Here is a 20991-nt window from a genome sequence, read left to right as displayed (position 1 = left end):
CCGCTGAAGGCGTTTCAGTGGTGCATTAGACATGCGATACTGAGCTGATCTATAAGCTGCTCTCCTGAGAGTCTGCATACAATGTCAACAGCTTAAGGACAGATACGTTCTGCAGAGGTATTTATTATTCTAAATTAACGCCGCGTGAAGCAAAACATATGGTTTCAGCGGCTTCCTCTTTACTACTGGAGAACACAACTACAGACTGATGGAGAAACTACATTCATACCGACCAGACTGGGCGCGGTGCTGGTTTCATCGTTGGGTGAAGAGAAAAGTCAGAGAACTTATTTTTATAATAAGAAATTAGAAATAATTCATTTCAAAATGTTATTATTGGTAATGTAAACCGTCCTTTCAGATTATTCAGTTTCTTTGCACCATACACCTGGAATAAACCTTTGTGTGTGCCTCAACCTTTTATTACATTTTTAGCTGCTATTTTATCATATTTGTTTTTTTTAATTAAAATCATCCATTTCAATACTGCCCTGGGTTTCTTTTATATTGTGTTGTAATCCCTTTATGTTTTATAAGTAAAGCACTTTGGAATTGCCTTGTTGCTGAAAGATGCCTATGAGTTCCTCTACACAGCGTTAGAGCCGCCTCACATTGTGCACGCTGAGTACTGAAATATAGAAAAGATTAACTCATGTGCAGTGTTTTCAAAACAGAAAATAAGATGAGAATACACATCATCTATTTAATGCAATGCCATCTTTTATCTCTCCAAACCTGTGTGACCACAGTGGTGTGCACATTGTCATAACCCATTCTTTGGAGGTGCTTGTTCTCCTTCATAACACACAACAAATGAAGTACATGAATATAAAATACATAGATTTACCATGTGCTGGTCATCGGTCCCGGCACCACCAGAGCCGTTAGTGCGTTTAAAAAATGTAGAACATGCAAAACATGTTCATACAAAGGGATGTCAGAGCTGTAAGAATGTAAGACACAGTGTAGCTTCACAAAGGTTTGTTTATTTTCAAGATGATGAAAGAGGAACCACAGAATCCATTAATCATCCACGAGAGCAGGATGGATTCGCCTCTGGACGTTGTGGACTCTCTGCAGCAAGACAATCTAAATAGAAGAGTAATCGCGAAAGGATCTCCAGACATCTGTCTCCATGTCTTTGTTTCCTCATGCTCTCCACACTCCGCCTGCATATCGCCTTGTCTCTCCTCCTGAATTGGCCGCGTGCACTGATTTACATACTCCATCGTCATTGGTTGCCTGGATGTTACGCTGCAACAGGCTGCCCTCTGCTGATTGGTTGCAGATGCAGGAGGGCATGGACGCTCTCCCACCAAAACAGGCATAAAAGGCAGCTGTGTGGATCGGACGCACAGGAGCGTCTGATAAGCAACTTTGAGGTGCTTTGAGAGCCACTGCCAGTTAAAATAAAAAAAAAAAAAAGGAAACCCGAGCAAGTGAAACAAAGTAAGAAAAGGAAGCTCAAGATGAAGACTCACTCACTCGAGGGACTGCTGTAAGGAAGCTATTCAGTGACAGGTGTTGTCATTTGCAGTGGCAGCTTTCCAGCACTGAGGAAGTGAGTCGACGGAGATCGTTTTTGGGACATTTCCTTTTTCCTCATTTTGGCGGGAAAATCATCCGCTCCACATAAGCAAAGCGGCATGTCTCTGGAGGTGAAGGAGAAGACGCATGTGCGACTGGTCTTTCTGGGGGCAGCAGGAGTGGGCAAGACGGCCCTGATCCAACGCTTCCTCCAAGACACCTTCGAGGCCAAACACCGGCGGACCGTGGAGGAGATGCACAGCCGGGAGTACGACATCGGTGGGGTCAAGATCAGTGTGGAGATCCTGGACACCAGCGGCAGCTACTCCTTCCCGGCCATGCGCAAGCTCTCCATCCAAAACAGCGACGCCTTCGCGCTGGTGTACGCCCTGGATGACCCCGAGTCCCTGGAGGCCGTCAAGAGCCTCCGAGATGAGATCCTGGAGATCAAGGAGGACAAGAACCCGCCCATCGTGGTGGTGGGAAACAAGTTGGACCGCGGGAAGGAGCGCCGGGTGTCCAACGAGGACGTGCTGTCGACCGTGGAGATGGATTGGAACAACAGCTACCTGGAGACGTCGGCGAAGGACAACTCCAACGTGGTGGAGGTGTTCAAGGAGCTGCTGCAGCAGGCGAACCTGCCCAGCCGCCTCAGCCCCGCGCTGCGGAGACGCAGGGAGACCTTTCCAAAAGACACCAACTTCCGTCCGCCCATGAACAAGACCAACAGCTGTATCCTGTCCTAGTGACAGGCGGGAGGAGGAAAAGTGTTGTTTTGTCTCCCGGAGGGACAAGCGGCGAGAGCACTCGGCGAAAGAGGTTAAAGAGAAGATAAAAAAGCCTGGACTTGAAGTCAGCGGCGGCGCTAAGTGACAGAGATGAGTGATTCTGGACAAACACAGGATACTTCAGGGTTCAAAAACTGAGAGGAAGAGAAACTGAGGAGGGGAATGGTGTTAGGACTGGACCTGAACAGACTGCCAGAGGGAGGGGATGCTTCATTAATTACTCAGTCGTTCACTCAATGTAATGTTGTTGCTGCTTATTTGGTGACATGCTGCTGGTGTTTAGATCAATGTATACCTTTTTAAAAAGGTTGTTAAATTAAATTGTTCACTGACACCAAGATTTGGACTGTTGCCAACAGATTGTTTACTGAGGGGGAAGTGTGTAAACATGCTGCGGTTGCGCTGCGTGCAGAAGTTGTACGTCTCATGTAAATGGTTTTATTTTAGTAATTTAATGTATGTAGCACATCAAGACGTTTACATTTTTTTTTCTTGTATTCGATTCCAATTTGTCATTTTGAGCGTGATATTACTTGTTTAAGTGGTGAAGTGCAAATGTAAAATGTGGATGCACTTGTCATTTATAAATGACTTTTCAAAATGATGTTTTAAGGTGTTTTTCTTGTTTAACTTTTTTTTTTACAATTGAGTATTCTGACAAATGTTTTTTGTTGTTTATTTGACAGATGTAAGTAGAATGTGGCTCTGTGTAATAAAAGAAATAAAAGTTATGACATTAGTTGTGTGCAATTGTTTATAAACGTATAGGTTATGAAGGTTGTGCAGAAAACAATTATGGAAAGGAGGTATGAAAAATACATTTTATTAAGAATTGAAGTAGTTTAAGAAATACCGTGTCAGTGTACCAATTGATGACGCTGTCATTTTGACTGCCACCTGCTTAAATGCACATATAATTAAAGCTAGTGTTGTCTTTTTTAACATCCTAAACCAATGAGAACAGAACAAACTGATTTCTGAAGGAGAAGTATGAGCGAAGATTCAACGTGTTAAAACGCATTACAGAACCGTAAATGCAGATACTTTGTTATGAATAAACCAACAGGTGCAGCGGAAACTATTGCCTGAGCCAAACATCAGATCTCTGACGCCATCTGCTGATAAGAAACATGCATTACATCCACTCAAACTCGTAAAATCTGAGTATAGCTCAGGTTTTAAATGGTTTTTAACTTTAATAAATCAAACATCAAGACAGACTTAACTGCATATTCTCTATAGTGTTATAACAAAAGAAATGTGTGCCGGTGTTACTATCCATCACCGGTCTGGAGGAGTTGGATTGACAGGAGACAAACTGTTGAAGCCTCTCAGTTTGTCAAAGATAACTTGTCTGAAGCATAAAACAAACTTTATGTACAGTAGGCCTTAATGAAACAGCCAGGATACGATCACAAACACTTTTCATAAGGCTTTATCTTTATATTAAAGCAAGTGTCGCGTCTCACTTGAGGAGGCAGTGCAGCCTCTGCTGACTGCCTCAAGAGAGACTGCAGTCAAAGTTTGGCTAAAACAAATCCCCTTGAGCATCCCAAAATCATAATTGTAAATGGTTCAGCAGAGATACTCATGAACAAATTGGCAAAACAGACTGTGGTGCAGTTCCTGAAATAGCCGTGCGTGGTTTCCCCCTCCAAGAAAACCGGTTGAAGTGCGCAGGTCCACGTGCACACTCCACGCCATCAGATTAGACTGAACCAAGTTTCCTGTTTTTTTTAATTTTATTTGAGGAAGTGGCCGAGTAAACGTTGGCGGGCAGTTCCTCTTTCAGGACACATTTAAACTCTTCCGCACTGCGTTCTTGTTCATTTGCGACAGGAATGCGGCCTCGAAGCTTCAGTCACGCAGGTGTGTGTGTGTGGATTCATCACCTCGTAGCGAGGAGTTCCTCTTTAATTCGTGTCTCCGGTGGATATTTAAGGATTTCAGAAACAGCCGTTTCACGTGCGCTACCTATACGTTAGTATTGCTTGTATTAGTGCTCAGTGGTCAGAGTTTAGCTGCGAGGAGGGAAGCCAGTCGTACAGTTGGGACTCATTTTATCAGACGTCTTCGCCCCTGGACTTGGTCAAAGCTCCTCAGCGGGTTTACAGCAACTCTGAGGCGTTTAGAACAAGTTCAGGGTCCTGGGCAGAACACAGCGAGATTATTAATTATTGTATGTATGTATGTATGTATGTGTGTATGTGTGTATGTGTGTATGTGTGTATGTATGTATGTGTGTATGTATGTATGTAAGTAAATGTCAGCAAAGTAGGAAGGCTTTTTATTATCTGAATAAACTTAATGAGTCCCATGTGTTGTCTCTTCGTATTCTTCTCTCAGTCTCATGTCAGAGAGAGACTAAGTCACACGTTTAAATCATGAATAGAAAGTAGTAATGAATGTCTTTTTAATTGGTAGTCAGAAGTTAGATTTGGAAATGAACATGACCCAAAATGTCATTTAAAAAGGTTGACTAACGGATTATATACTTTAAGCCCTCAGAGAGAACCATCATTGGTCACCTTTAGTGCATCAAACTCTACATTTTATCTGATGTCCAACTAGTCCAGGAAGGGAAAGGTTAATTACTTTTTTTGTGTTGGATAACATCTTTCGCACAGATGAGCAAGATTTTTTTTTTTTTACAGTAAAAAGAAATCAGGGCACATTGCTGTCATCAAATCAAGGAACCCTGCCAGCATCCCATCAAAACGTCCGACGCCGTACTGCATGTGGAACACAAACAACCGTGGAGCGACAGAACACCTCGTGCAGTGCAGAGCTCCTTGGGCTCACGCTTCATGACGAGCATTTGCATCCAAACGACACAGACAGCTACAGTTTGAAGTGTTGTGCTTCGTGAAGCGAGCAGCCTCAGCTGTGACTGAAATCGCTTCTGAAAGTTTAGATTTAGGTGTGAAGCCTGTCAGGCAGTTCAAAGAACGTCTTTACACATCCAATGCAAAATGAAACCTGCACTGTTGCCCCCAGTGGTACCGTGCTACATTCACCCAGTTATTCACGCGTGCACATCGAAGCGTTTGTCTTAAAATCGGGGTAGAAAAATGACAGAAGTGTACTCACCCAAGATTAATTGTTTTATTTGCCAAATTCTGCAGCGTACCAAGAGGCTGCACATGATCCATTTTGTTGTGCCATTGATGTTTTTAAGATGGTGGGAAGCATATACAGTATTAGTGGAGTGAAACGGTTTGTACAGTCCCATCGTGCATCATCAGTGGAATAAAGCACACTTTGAGTCGCTTCATATGTCCCATGCAGGGAATATAGCCAATCTCTTCACATGTTTATCAGCAAAACAAACGGGACCAACAGGTTTCTTTGTGTGTCTGTGTGGGAATGTGAGTGTGCGTCGCCTCAGTCGTCGACAGCGATGTTGCGGAACAGATACGCCATGGACTCTCCGTTGTGGATCCTCCGGATGGCCTCAGCCAGGATCATACTGACATCCACAGTTTTGATTTTTGGACACTGAAGCTTCTGCACCTCGTGAGGTACAGTGTTGGTCACCACCACCTGGAGGCGCAATACAACAGCGTTAGTGCATTTGTGTCAGCCTTTTGTTCCAACTCTCAAACTAAAAGAGGCCAGAACTACGACCGTACTGTGGGGCTTTTTCTGAACTTGACTTTCTACAACTTTACAAATTGAACTCTAAACATGAGTTTAACGGGTTGGGCAGCTTGAGGCGGTACGTTGTCTGGGAATAGTGCCGACTTTACAAACACATGAAAATGACATCATTACACAACTCTGCATAGAAACAACCCCCCAACTGTGTAGTTATTTACTTCATGTTGAAACAGCAGTGTCATGACATAGGATTCCCCAATAATTAAAGCCATTCCTCACACTCCCATCTTACCAATACATTTGATGGGAGGCTGAACTCAAGAAAACAGAGTCCCACAAACTAACAAAAGCCAAGGGATAAGTAGAGGATATCACGCTGTGTGGGCCCTTTTTTAAAGTGCATTTAATGGTTTAACGCCACTTCCGCTGATAGAGATGCAGAATGGGTCGTCATATACATTATGCCCTGTTGCAGTTCACATCCATGTCAGTCACTTCATCATTTTAGCCTCCGATTGACTGACAGAGGATGTTGAACAAATATTACTGCCTCAAATTGATGCATAAAAATTCCCCAGCATGCAATAAGTCGTCGCTCAAAGTATTCGTCTATGTGGATGCATTTTACCATCTGAAAAGGGAAAATACTTTGCCAGACCAGGCCTGTTTGTTAATGGCGGCAACGTCACAATTACAGTAATTGTGACGTTTTACATTACAATTACATTACCGTGCAATTACATTTGCTCAAATAGGATAGAGCCCTTGGACCTCAAGCTGTCCGTCATCAGGTTTGCATTACGAGGGCCGTTATCTTTTCTTTCGCCTCAAACCTCCTCGAGACAATCAAGGTACTAGATAACCACCAAGGTATGAGAAGTCTTACTGATGGAGCATAAATAAATATGGAGGGATACGTCACAAAACCGTGACCATGCTTTGTTTTAAGAAGATCAATCAATATACGCAAACTAGTGAAAAGTATTTACAGGTGTAAGGATGGCAACAGTGTGCATTTGTACTAGACTACTGGTTTAGGATTGGATCACATTGAATATACAGAATTCATTAGATGAGTTTACTGAATGTCGATACAAATCAATCGTTTGACTCATTGGATTTTTCACTGGGACAGGACCCACTCGTGATCTTTACCTCGTCGATGGCAGACTCCTCTATTATTCTTGGCGCATCTGCAGACAGCAGGCCGTGTGTCGCCATGATGTAGATCTTGTAGGCTCCCCTCTCCTTCAGGATTTCCGCTGCTGCAACAAAGTCCTCCACATTATCGATGATGTCATCCTGAGGAAGTGGCAACGGGGGTTAGGCGTCGAAGAGAGTAGACAATGTATATATTTAGGGCCTGACAGTTCCAAGACTTGTTTAGGCAGGTGGCATGACTAAAATGAAACTGAGTAAGTGCAAAAAAGAAGAAGAAAAAGTCACCACAAATACTACACTTGTCAGACATCTGCAATGAACTCGCAGAAGAAATGCCACAAACTGCAAAACAATCTTTCAAAACAAACCTGCATAATTAACAACAATTTCCAAAAAAATAGAACAATTCCTCACACTGCATCGCTCCCATTCAAATGTTCCTCTGTTTAAAAAAAAAAGGAGGAATGAATTATTAAATACTTTTAAGTCACATAAAAGTTTGCGCTCTTACAACAATGATGGCGATCCTGCCGCCTACATCTCCAACGACAGTGATCGGGGGCTTCTCCTTTGCCATCATTACTGAAAGACACAGATGAGGTGAGAGAATGTTTATTTCCTAAAAGAAGATGGAGGGCTCCGTCCTCCGACCCCATTGGGGAACGGATTCTCGGTGTGAGGTAAACTTAGGGGGTGGCTATGGTGCGGAGGGACCGAGTTAAAAACCTGCAAACGTCACATGCAAGACAGTTCTACCCCAGCAAGCTTCCACCGCGGCACCGATCCAATAACTGCAGGCTATCGCAGACTACCGACACCAAATCATCTGTGGGAGAAATTTGGATGAAATCCAGACCGAGACTTGATGGGTTTACATGGTGCAACTGCATGTGGATGCTTTTAGTTTAGCGGGAGATGGGCAAGTGGCTGTAGAGCACAAAGCATCGTTTAGGAACCACAGAGCAGGATAGATTATTATTTGTAATCTAGTCAAACACCTTTTTCTTCAGATTTTTTTTTGGGATGTTCCAAACATAATTGACCTTGACGCTTACGTCAAGGCCCCTAATTTGAATTCTCTCCACCCAGACTGGCATTTTAAAAATAACTTGAGGAATTTATTCAGATTTGGGATTTCAAGTAATAATCAATCCAGGTATAAAACCCACCACAAACGACTTGTAGGGTCCCAACGGGGCACCGAACATGTCAAAAAACACGTTTATAGGTCACTTCCCAAATCCACCACAAGACCATCCAGCAAGGCATCTGTTAAAAAAACAACAACTCAAATTCAAAACTTTTCGAATGGGTACAGATTTGAAGAGGAAGCCAAGAAACTTGAATCAAGCAGTTTGAGCCTTCAACTCAAAGCAGATGTGGAAAGAGGCCAAAACGGAAGAAATCATCAGGCAGGGATATCATCACTTAACGTGAGGTTCAATTTAAGCAATTCAAAACTCCAGTTCACAATCATCAGCGTGCCGAGTTATTTGCAACTCCATAAGCTATATCGAGTAGATTGTTTCATTAAACACAATGCTATTCAATGACGTACTGGTTCATGTCTCCGCTGGGAATTTTCAGATATATTTGAGATATTGGGCAGCCTGAGGATTACACACTAAGAGAACATAAGTCATATCCTCCATGTCAGTTTCTCATTACAGTAATAAGTCGGAATTTCCCCTGAAAAAAAGGATATGAAAATGAGGGCTTCCAACAATTAGCCTCACCACTTAGGTGAAAGCAATTTTCATCTGATGACTCAAGTATTTTCCATTACAAAAAAATTATAACAGAAAGACACTGTGGGTTACCGAAAGAAAGCTGCGTGTAGGCTGTTAAAGCTCAAAGTGGCCGTGTTTCACTTCCCCAATCCAGTTTAATGTCCTTGTAGAAGGTCCCGTTTGACTCAGAGGTAAACTCGCATGATGAGTCCAATCAAAAACACAAATTGTGACTGCACCCTAGGGCTGTGCGGTGTACCGCTTCCAGTATCCCGTGCGGTATGAATTTTTCACATACTGTCATATCGGTGCACAGCTACATCATGAGTTGTTGCTCTGCGCAAAGAAGGATATTTAACATTTCACAGTTCAACACTGAGTGCGCAGCAGAGCTAGTTACCTGGCAGGGTTTTTAAGTTGAGTCATGCTGCAAAATTATACAGCCAAATTGCATGCTGGGAAATTCAAATTTGACGGGCACCGAACAGCTGTTTGTGTGTCCCAGAATGCATTTTGGCAACAGCTAACGGGGAACAATAGCGGAGGAGAAATCCAAACATAAAGTTGACAGTCTCTGAATACTTCTGTTGTTGAGTCACAAAATGTAATTTTAAGATGTTTTCTGGCAAGAAATTAGTTGCTTAAGGTTCAATTCTGTGGTCGGTTTGTCAAGAATCAGCCGACTTAAAGAGTTACCGACAGTTTGAAGTTCTGCTTGCGGGAGGATGAGCCGGGCAGCCACGTCACCGCCCTCTGCCGCCGGCTGAGAGGGACCTGAACTCGGCAGGATATTTTAAATAAGTCGCTGGCTCCAGTTTCTCCGAAGATGTTATGAGGATCTAATGACAATCTTTATTAGTTTATTATTTATTCACAGTAACGTTACGTCAGTTTGACGGAGGGAAAGGTTAAGATTTATAACTTAATATTTGAATTTAACTTTCAAACCACAGGTCTTTTACCAATACAGTAATATGTACTCTTCCTGGGTTTTTTTTGTACGAGAGCTATGACCAGCATGCAATTTGACTTTTAGAAATGTACAATTTACAAACGATTTGTGTCACAAAGTGTTGTCGTGTTCAACCCTTTTAAAGAGCGTTAGTTCTGAGTTATGAATTGTTGTTATAAAGTTAAATACACAACTAAAAAGTTTAAACCCTGACACATAAGTATCCTGCTGCGCTTTCAACATGAACCTGTGTGCTTCCCGCGCTGGCTTATCACGGCTAGCTGACTACACTATTGTGTAGCTGGCCGACTTAGTCAGAATCTTACTAAACACCGTGATATGAATTTTGAGCACAGCCCTACCGTACCCCATGTATTGCTATCGTTGAACGGATGATGTGTAGATTTAAAACCTCAGCAGTAAGCTCGGGTCAGTGTGTGAAACACCTTACATCAGTCAGTATGACTTTTGTTAATCTAAATTCGCAGTGCAGTAAAACGCTAAGATCCTGGTATACAATATTTAGAGTCTACGTGCAGCACAAATCGGTTTTCTGGCAGCCGATTAAAATGGGACGATGACGTGCTGCAACTTGTTTTCGCTGCAACAAAGTCAGCAGCGTGACAATGGCCTAATCCTCCATCGCCGCCGAAACTTGATCACACAAGTGTTCATGATTATTAAAAACGGTCAGATGTGAAGTGGAAGCCCTCAGTAACTCATTCAGTCATTCCATGCAGGGAGGCGTCAAAAGGCAGCGCGAAATGGATTCAAGCGTTACGATCATACTTGGGAGCTCTATGCCAGGAAATGGAGCATGATGTCTGCCGCCTGCGTGAGGGAGAGAGAGGGGGGAGAAGAGATAAGAGGATGGTGGAGAAATGTTATCACACAATTAGACAGTGGTCAAACCATTACAGAGCACATACGCGACCAATACAAAACGCTTACATCTGTTTGCAGAGGACGAGCAGCTGTGTTTGGAGGTTAATCAGCCTCTGTGCCATAAATGTACCTTTCATGTAATCAGTGTGTGTGTGAAGAGGGAAAGAAAGTGAATGAAAGAGAGCGCTGGTATGTGTGTGTGACTCTGCTCAGCTACTGCTGGGGAAGAGAAAGAGGCTTAAAAACACATTTCTGAGTCGAGGGGATGATTTCGGCTGAAAAGAGGAAAGGAAATAAATTCGGAGGAGTTATAAAAAAAAAGGGGGTAATGTCAGTCACTGCCTGCAGTATTTCACAGCCGGCTATGACGACGCCTGGGGCAGCGCTGACCTGAAACATGCGTGTGCATGTGTGCATGTGTTACTGCAGGGTCAGCGGGGGCATTACACTGCCGATTTTCAGCAGCCCTGCATCTAGTCATTTGGATCACACAAATATACAACAATCAAAAAAAGTTCCCTAAAGCATCTTTGATTAACTAATCCAGGAGCTGTGATTTCTGTGGCCACACACACACACACACACACACACACACACACACACACACACACACACACACACACACACACACACACTTCAATGTGCCTTGGCACCCGGCGCTTCTCACAGTCCGATAAACACACGGCTCGAAACCCGAGCGCTCTAATCTCCCCTGTTGGACCTGTCGCTCTCCACGTCACCCAACAAACGAGCAGAACTGGTCAGGAGTTACAGTTTCTCTTTATTTGGCCAAGAAGCCGGAGGAAGGAAAGTTTCCTGTCTGCAGTGGCAACACTTCATTAACAATTAATAGGATCCCCGCGGATAATGCAGTTACGCTCCCGTTCATGGCTGCACACATAACCCCCGTTATAAATGAACAAAAAAATGTTTTGACCAGAAAACACTTCACAACTTGCACTCATCATTAAACTGCCGGTGAAAGATTAATGATGAGCGACTGGGAGGTTCTCCCTGTCACTGCCACTGCTGTTGAACAAAGGAGCTCTCTTGGCCAAGCGTGGAACAATAAAAAAAGACAAAAGGTATGAGGAAACACCCACGGCACATTGTTGGCGTTTTCACCAGGCAGCAGGCCAAGCAGAGCAGGCTCAGAGGAACATGTAGAGCAACTTTGTTTCCATACAGAATCAGTCATGGAGCTGTGTCAGGTGTCTTACATGGCAGCTCAAGGCCGGTGTGTCCTTGGGTGGTGCGAGTAGTGGGGGGAGAGAACGGGGGAGATTGTCGTCCATCCACCATGTCCAGCTCTGATTGATGGGCCTCCCCGTGCATCACTGCCAACCCGAGTCGCAGCCTCTCAGCGTAGGACTGGGCTCTGAGACAAAATGTGGGCAAAAAAATAAAAGACAACTTCTACAAAGACAAAGTGTTGAGATGAGAGAACTTAAGTTACCTCTTGGCAGCTGAAGGAGACTTTGCAACAATTATAGCATTCCTGTAGTCTGGGATCTAAGAAAACATAATACAATATTAGCTAAACTCATTTTCTGATGTCCAGCTGGACACAATCACTGCTGTGACTCTGTGCTTGTGTCCGGTGTCACACTGCCTCACCTCTTCCTGGATGTACTGGATGAGGAAGGGGGAAGCTCTCAGGTTGTCAACAGGAAAGCTGAAGAAGCCCTGGATTTCTTTTTGATGGAGGTCCATGGTGATGATGTGTGTGAGTCCTGAAGTTCCAAAGATATGCGTGCATTGTAAGCAGGAGCATCGTAATATGGCCCAACCATAACCTGCAGACTGATTAGTGCTCTAAGGAAGTGGTTCTCAACTGGTGGGTCGCTGACCCGTTTTAATGGGTCGCGGGCCTTTGCTTGAAAAAAAAAAAGGAAATTGAAAAAAAAATTGAATTAATTCTTTTTTTTATCCTGTGGTTTTATTTTGAAGGGGCTTTTATGGAGTGCAGTGTTGTTTTCTTCGCCGGGTCGTCCCTCCATGTTTTCAGCAGCAGGTTGGGATAAACCAGGGGGCTACCGGAGATTTCCCCCGTGAGCTGACGTGGTTTGGTTACCGGCGGTGGCTCTGACATCGCCGCCCTGACTACATTCTGTGCTTCACGCTACACGTTAAATTGACTCTAGAACTTCAAGTTTAAAAAAAAAAAAAATCACTCACTGACTTTTATACTATTCCTCGCGATCTGTATTCACACTCATGGTTTGGATGTTGCTAACAGGTTTTCAGAGCTTTTTCGCGATTTTAATCGTGAACACCGGCACTCTGGCAGACTTGAAACGTACATTGTCAAGAGTAAGAGGCTCAGACGCACAGACGGATGTATCCGGTCATTTTTCAAAACAAAACCGGCCTTGTATTTTTTTTTTGTTTCTCCATTTTTTCTGTGTGGCCTGATACCAAGTTTTTGAGAGTGATTCAACAGCATGGCACCAACATGTAAATCCTTTAGAAGGAGTATACTGATATTGTTTTTTATTCCCATGTGACTGTGCCGCAAAGTTAGTTTAGGTTCTGTTACCTCTTATTGTTTTGTTATGCACCTTCAACACCACTACACACACACACACACACACACACACACACACACACACACACACACACACACACACACACACACACACACACAAAGCATGTAACACTACTGTCTCCATACTGTCTCAGGTTCAAACTGCACCATCTTTTCATGAAATACATTGAAGATGTTGAGGATGTTCCTCGATTTGGGTCACGGCTTGTCAGCTTGTCATTAAGGGTGATGGTGGGTCCCGGAGCCAGACCGGTTGAGAACCACTGGTCTAAGGGGCTCCTTTAAGCCTGAAGACCAGCTGAACCCAGAGTACCACGCAGAAAGATTGTTCCCACCAACACATGCCAGTCGGGGGAAAAGAACTTAAACTTACATCCGAGGGAAATACACACACACACATCAAAAAGAAAGTAAAGACGGGTGGTCGATGACCTTGAAAATCCCGCCAAAATGTTGTCGCGTGTTTTTGTGCCAAAACAATTGTGGACGGCAGCCAAAAGCTTGCACAAACTGGTTACAAATCTAAAGATATAAGATTATATCTGCTCATCAACACCAACAGACCCAACTGGAACATTCCACACGTCCGACTTGGTGTTACGAGTCATCACGCCCACATAATTTTTCTAATAATAATAATAGCCGTAACGTGAGAGGACGATGTGATTCAGGTGTGTTTTCCTGACTTTAATCAGTGGCAAAAGGTTTACCTACATAATGGTTGGAGGAAATAACAAAACAGTCCATACCGGCTTTAGCCAACATGGCTGCCAGCAGCTTGCAGACAATGGAGCCTCTCTTTCTCATCTTGCACTGCTTGCTGTAAGGAAAGTAGGGAATGACCCCGATGATGTTCTTGGCACAGGATGTCTTCAGGGCGTAGGCCATGATCAGAAGCTCCATGATGGCCGTGTTGACATCTCTGAGAAACACATTGAACAACATTAGATTTCACAACTCACAAAAGGCATTAAGCTGGTACGTAATTGGTCTGAGACGATGGCAATCCAAACATAGAAGAATGTGTCAATGGCCATTGATAAGTCAGTGGCTTAATGCTTGTTAACCTAGATATCATCCAATAAAACGCGGTCTATAAAAGTAACTGTCTGGGATTATCAAACCTGTTTTCATTTCCAGTGTTATCACACGCCCTGCTATTAGACTCCACCTTAACCGGCCTTTCCACTGATCCCCAAGCCAAAAATAACCTTGGAAGTTACTGGCTGCTGTCATACGATTAAGGTTGGAACAAAATAAACACCGTCTTAACTCCATTGCTTAACATGACCTAATTCTAATGTTTTTCAGGAAGAAGAAAAAAAAAACACATGAAGGTAAGAAAATACTTGCTCATGGGAAATTTTTAAACTTAATCTGTGTCTGCCATGTTAATGCGGAGGATAGTTTCACCACTTCAGAAAGGTGAAGAGCTGCTGGTGTAACAGGAGACAGTGATGTCGCCACGTTGGCCTCGGCAGTTCTTGAAACCAGAGATCTCACAATGTGATGTCCTCTCCTGTGGCCTCTGGTTATCTTTCAGATAACTCATTTACAAGGACAAGCAGAGGGCTCCCCTGGCACAAGTGAAAAGGGCCATAGTAAGTGTGACGCAAAGGTAAACTACATTTGAACCTAGCGGGCAAATGGATGCTGTAGGAATCTTGAATGCACAATAACAAAAACAAAAAAACTTGAGTCAAAGAGAGTATATGAAGTAGAAAATGCTTTGACTCGTTTCAATTGATTGCACAGTTATTAGGATTGTTTTCTGGCATAGTTGCTGAAATGTTGATGGCAGAGAGATTTTGCAAACACTATTTTGTCACAGGCTCTTAGTCATGCGAATACAATCATAAATTAAGTCAAAATATAACGCTATTTGACTTCCATTTTTGCTCTAACCACGTAGAACTGGGGGGTACAGAGTTTGGGAGTAAAATACACATTGAATATATGAACTTCCTCGCGTGGTTCAACCCATGCAGAGGTAGCCTCTGCATGGGTTGAACCATGCAAAGGCTACGCCGTAGCCGCGACGGTGTCAGCATGCGTAACGATCGCTGCAGCCGCAGTTGCCATCTTTGTTTTCTGAATGTAAGCGTCGACACTGAAGCGTATACTGCCCACATCAGTTCCAAAAGAGGCGCAAAAAAAAAAGGCATCATCTGCATTTTGATATTTTAGTATCGAAAGGTACCGTAAGTATCGGTTCTCGTGACATCCCTACCAAGTATGTTTATACATACAAAGAATGTGTCCTGGTGGAAGGTGCACGACATTTAACATTTGAACATTTAACAATATATATATAAAACAATGTGCAATAAAAAGGGAGCGTGAATGTTTACAATTGGATCTACTGAGTATTTACAATTGTAACTATGTAATATACAAATGAACGTTCAAAAAATTCAAGTTAAGATTAAATTTAAATAAAGTGCACGGAATGGAGCGATTATGTGAAAGTGACAAGTATAAGGTAAAGTGGCAAAGTGTATTTAAATATGGGGCGTGGAGGGATGTGCAGGGGAGTGAACGGTAGGACTGTCTGGGGGTGATAGTCAGTCAGTGGGGGACCCTCGCTCTGTCCATGAGCAAAAAACTGTTAGTGTGGCGTGAGTTCTTGGTCCTGATGGACATCAGCATCCTGCCAGAGGGAAGTGACTCAAACAATTCAGGTCAAGAGATGCTGACCGTTGTCCTAGTTAACCAACTCCCAAGAAAAATATCTGGGTCTTTAGCTTGCTAGACGTTCACTTTTCCTCTGTTGTGAAATTTTGTCAGCCTGTTATTTTATGCCAGGCAAAGTCTGCTGCTGCTGGAAACGAGGCTGATAAGAGCTGACCAAATATTCAACATATGGGCTGGAGAAGATGCTAAAAAGCTCAGTGGAGTTCAGAGATAGTTGACCATTCAAGGAGGATTCATTGTATGAACACAACAATATGATTTTTTGTTGACACGGATCATTAAGGTATCAAGAGACGGCTCTAACCTGGGAATGGTCTGAATGATGAAGATGTCTTGTCCACGGACGGACTCTTTTACGTCCACTCGAGTCTCTGAAAATGAAAAAAGACAGAAACCCCCCCCCAAAAAAAACAAACACACATTGTGGGTTTAAGTGTAAAGTCAAGAGAGACGACAAACTCATTAATCTAAAGACGTTGACTGTGGAATGTGATATTTTTCCGGCTTACCCCCATTTGACTCTTGATAAACCAACGACTTGCCCAACTCCACGCCCAAGCGTCTGGGAAAGCAAAGACAGGCCACAGGGTGTAAACTACACACACACTCATTCAAATGTTCTTGTGTCTACTCATCCATTAGTTTTTACTATTGTGACAGGCAGCTTAATGAATCAACCAGAACACAAGAGACATAATACTCGAAGAAGAAGAAAAAAAGATCATTATGACAACCAGTCATATTTTAAGTAATTAATTACTTAAGTAATTAATTAATTAATAATTAATTAGTAATTAATAGAAAAATAACGCACAACTATTTTGGTAAACTAGTTTTCCAGCAAAGGCAGTGACCGCTGTGTTTCTTATTATTGCATATTGGAGCTTCATGTTGAACAAAAAAAAAAGACATTTGAAGACATCAACTTGGAGAAAGACTTCTTTTGGACATTTAATTGACCAAACAATACATTTCTAAAAAAATAAATAGAAATTGGCAGACTAATGAGCCATTTAAGAGTGATTTGGAGAAAATGCGGCAGCCATGAAAGTATCCGATGTATTTAAGGTTGCGTTACATTCAGGTTGGTAACGCAATACGACTGTAAATCTCTTACCGGCTTCAAGAAGATAATGAAAACACTTGGCACAAACATTGACCGAGTTTATCTTAATTTTCAGTGCTGAACAAGCCCAGGCTTCATGAACACAGTTGTGCCTCAGGCGCAAACTTTGGTGATTATAAAAACCTAAACAGTGCCAAGTCACGATAAAGAAATAACTTGATGGAAGTTTAAAAGCACACTGCAGATGAATGAGGCCTTGACAGTAGGGATCCTGCCTCTCTGCCTCCGCAGCCTCGTATACTACATACATCAACCCTATTCCAATTTTCTATATACTGTGGGGCAATTAAGCAGATAAATAGAAAGAGCAGTCAGAGAATGCCCTTAAAGTATTCTCGTATGCATTGCATTAAATTAGTCATTCCCCTGAGGGAATTACAGGGTCTTGAATGTAAGGATGTCTTGATTTTGTGAGGAGTATTTACACACTGCACAGTCACCACATGTACCTGAGAGTGAATATTCGTTCACATTTTCTGTGTGCGCATTGTTATTTAACCTTTGCTCTGCAAGAAAAGCTCCAGAGTGGCAACATAATCACCCGAATAATGTTCTGCCGTGTTGCCAAACAGTGAAAACTGAGAGAGCTGTGAGCTCTTTCTCCCTCTGTGCGAGCAATGCAACCTCGGCTTGGCTGTCTGACAAGCCTGCAGGGAGAAAAAAAAAACATGGCTGCTGCCCGATTACAGTAGGCCAACAAGAGAAGATTTTCGTGCAGAGATCTGGGTCGGTGTTCTTAGTAGCAATAAAAACGGAGACGCCCTTTTCAAAGCAGCCATTTCGGAACGTCGAAGCAGGGCAAACGCAGGTGTAATTGATCAAAATTAATTGCAGCGAGTAACAATGCAAAAAGACAAGGGCCCCAGATATTCAAATGAGACATGGCCATAATTAAACACCATCATTGACATCTGTGTTTACCCTGCAGCTACATGTCGAAAGACCAGCAGCAAAAAAAGGGGTTCACTTGCTCTGTTTTGAATTTCACATCATTTAGATACATCCTTCCAGGTTTGTAAAAAACACCACGAGAATAATTGCCTCTATAAGAAAAGATGCTTGGCTGCCACAAGCAGCGTCCAGAGGGCATTATCCCTGTTCTGCTCTACTCCCTGACAGAGCAGCATCTGCACAGCGTGCCTGTTCTCCACACCAAGAAAAAACACATTGGACACAATCCAAAAGGAAAAAAATCTTTTATCTTCACTATATTGCTGTTAGTGGTAATCTGGGATGATACAAGAAAGGGGAATAGTGATTAAAAGGGGGGAAATATTTGAAGTTTTTTCATGCAAACATTCAATGTGCTTAAGTTAGATTACATGAATGGAAAGAAATTTTCAGACTGATTATTCCAAGGCCACTGAAATAGCAATGAGGCTATTTAAGGACATCACTTTATAAAAAAGATGGTTACATCGCAAGTTCTCTTTACATCAAGTGAAAACTGTGCACACTAACTGATCATGTGTTGATGCTGAAACCGGTTTCAAGTTGTTGTTACTTGAAATAGCACGTGATGAGACTAAAGCATGATGCATGCAAGGGGTTGGACAAAGAAGTGTAGACAACGCAACTGTTTTGCAAAATGAAAACAGCAGCGCCCATGTAGGAATGAGTCATTAGGCTGGGTTGCACCAACAAGGATTAAATTCATCCTGGTTTAGAGTTAATTCAGGGTTGATAAATCTAGGTTTAAACTGATTTATATTTAAATCAGAGATGTGTTGCACATCTTAATTTTAACCCTGGATTAGTTCAACTAGTTTAAACAAGAGTTAAAACAGGATTAGTTTATGTTCAATGTTTTCCATGATAGATTACGACAAAATGTAAACAAACTCACAATGTATGTTTAACAAATACAGAACTAAATAACCCTAAATTATCTAATCTTTTTCCAAAATTCCTCTTACTTCCATGCTTGATTGCGGGTCCAACCTTCCCATTGAGATTCATCACAGACTCCTTTGTGAATCTATACCGCTGTGAAAACTTGTTGTTGTCATAGAATTCAATTGGGTTTAACCTATCTCTAATTTTCCTGCGAGGAACTCTTTGCTCTAAACCCATCCAGCGAAGATATGCAGCCATGTTGTCAATACAATTGTGATAAACCTCCTCCATGTGTGGTTTAAATATAACTACTAATCCAGGTTTAGTCTAGGTTTAAAATAACTGGTGCAACAGATTTGATTTTAATCTCGATTTAAATGTAAATAAACAGAGATTAACTCATGGTTGGATTTACCAAGGATTAATTGTAAACTAAGGTTAAACTAGGTTAAAGTTTGGTGCAACTGGAATAAAAGACCACCTGGTCTAAACCTAGTTTAAGAGTTAATCCTTTTTGGTGCAACTCAGCCTAAAACTCTTTTAGTGCTGCCATTACTGCTACTTCAGATTTATCACTCGATTGCCACACTAGGTACAGTGTGTGTGTGTGTGTGTGTGTGTGTGTGTGTGTGTGTGTGTGTGTGTGTGTGTGTGTGTGTGTGTGTCCCAATTAAACAGCACTGGATTCAAAACAATACACACCCACTGGCTTCAAGTCACCTGCAGTGTAGCGTCAGGGGGCATGTCGGGTAACACACGCGCACACACGCACACACGCGCACACACAGAAATGGCATCATAACTTACTCTGTGATCTTCTTGGCCAGCTCGGTGCACGCGGTGGAGGAGTTGGCGGAAAAGACTCGGTAGCCACTCTTTGAGACGTTCATGTTCTTGTAACCGTACGACAGCTTTGGAGTATGAGAGTAAGAGAACGGAGACCTGTGACCACCGACACGCCTAATAGGCATATTGCTTAAGAAACCAATTTAGTGTTTGGTTGTGTTTAGCTCCAACCCAAAAAAAAACGTCCTCTACAGCCGTTTATACGCTGAGATCTAAACTATGGGTGGTTTACACTTGCACCAAGCATGTTTCTGGAGGAAAAGCCAAACCTTGCTGATGCTGTGCAACGCCACACTGCATGTAAACTAAAACAAGCACGCGCACATGCTCTACATAGGACGCTGGTCTCAACGACCAGCACCACACAAGCACACACAGAAAACCCCGTTATGCCAGTAAATCGACAGCAGATGGAAAGCTCAGCGCTGTTTCTACGCGGGTCTCTGACTCTTTCCCGTCTCCAGAGCACAAACACCGGTTCGTGTTATCATAAAGACGAACTGAAATGGACCTCCCTCAAAAAAACTAAAAACCTCACTCGGGCGCTACTACAGTGTAATAACTTGTGAACTCCGCTGCTAGCGTTCAAATGTGGCGACAGTAAACTTTGTAGCAATGCGGTCGCAGCAAGGCAGAGAGCGCCACGAGCGCACGTTCATTGGGTGGATGAAGCGAGGGAGTGACTTGAAACCGGACCAATCGGTGACCAGATTGAAACAGTAAACGTGTAAGAAATGTCGTTGGCCAATCAGTGCGTGGGATTCGTGTGACCTCAAATTAAAGGCGCAACGACCGAAATAAAACGTGTCGGGTGCTTGTTGGAAAGTTTGTTTTGTACTAATGATACCAACTGTCAGATGCAGTTAATTAGAGGGGTGAAACAATCCTTGGATTTTGCGACTACAGTTACTAAAATGGAGAAAGACGTATACTATGCACTATTACAACCTTATTGTTCTATATATATATATATATATATATATATATATATATATATATATATATATATATATATATATATATATATATATATATATATATATAATATATATATATATATGTATATATATACATATATATATATATATATATATATATATATATATAATATATATATATATATATATGTATATATATATACATATATATATATATATATATATATATATATAGAACAATAATATATATAAATTATTGTTCTTTGTTTTATATATATATACATATACATATATATATAAAACAAAGAACAATAATATATATATATATATATATATATATATATATATATATATATATAT

At 42.1% G+C, this 20991-nt stretch overlaps 1 protein-coding gene and 1 pseudogene across 2 annotated transcripts; one reads left to right on the top strand and one right to left on the bottom strand.

The window, feature by feature from the left end:
• The first annotated feature begins 1368 nt into the window (after positions 1-1368).
• LOC137795173 (GTP-binding protein Rhes pseudogene) lies at positions 1369-3013 on the top strand (annotated as a pseudogene).
• Positions 3014-5406: 2393 nt separating this feature from the next.
• Positions 5407-20258, bottom strand: LOC137795237 (phosphoribosyl pyrophosphate synthase-associated protein 1-like). Of its 2 annotated transcripts, XM_068592591.1 has the most exons (11): positions 19655-20258; positions 16395-16447; positions 16190-16256; positions 13941-14113; positions 12261-12376; positions 12100-12155; positions 11864-12021; positions 10548-10589; positions 7588-7658; positions 7071-7217; positions 5407-5858 (listed from the first exon to the last, which is right to left on the bottom strand). In XM_068592591.1, exons 1-11 carry the CDS (start codon positions 19816-19818, stop codon positions 5700-5702), a joined length of 1206 nt encoding a protein of 401 aa, XP_068448692.1. In that variant the 5' UTR covers positions 19819-20258; the 3' UTR covers positions 5407-5699. The 2 variants fall into 2 exon arrangements, with proteins under 2 accessions (XP_068448692.1, XP_068448693.1); XM_068592592.1 differs by lacking the exon at positions 10548-10589.
• Between the last annotated feature and the right edge of the window lie 733 nt (positions 20259-20991).

This window comes from Clinocottus analis, unplaced genomic scaffold, assembly GCF_023055335.1.
Source record: "Clinocottus analis isolate CAN_PGR_092001 unplaced genomic scaffold, fCliAna1.0.p SCAF_27, whole genome shotgun sequence".
Lineage (NCBI taxonomy): Eukaryota > Metazoa > Chordata > Actinopteri > Perciformes > Cottidae > Clinocottus > Clinocottus analis.
Note: the sequence above shows the minus strand (reverse complement) of the source record. Positions and strands in the feature narration are given on the sequence as shown.

Coding starts and splice junctions, on each gene's coding strand:
- LOC137795237 (XM_068592591.1), bottom strand. CDS start 19,818: ATGCCTATTAGGCGTGTCGGTGGTCACAGGTCTCCGTTCTCTTACTCT. Junction 16,257..16,394: donor TTATCAAGAGTCAAATGGGG/GTAAGCCGGAAA, acceptor TTTCATTTTCAG/AGACTCGAGTGGACGTAAAA. Junction 7,218..7,587: donor GCAGGATCGCCATCATTGTT/GTAAGAGCGCAA, acceptor CCACTTCCTCAG/GATGACATCATCGATAATGT.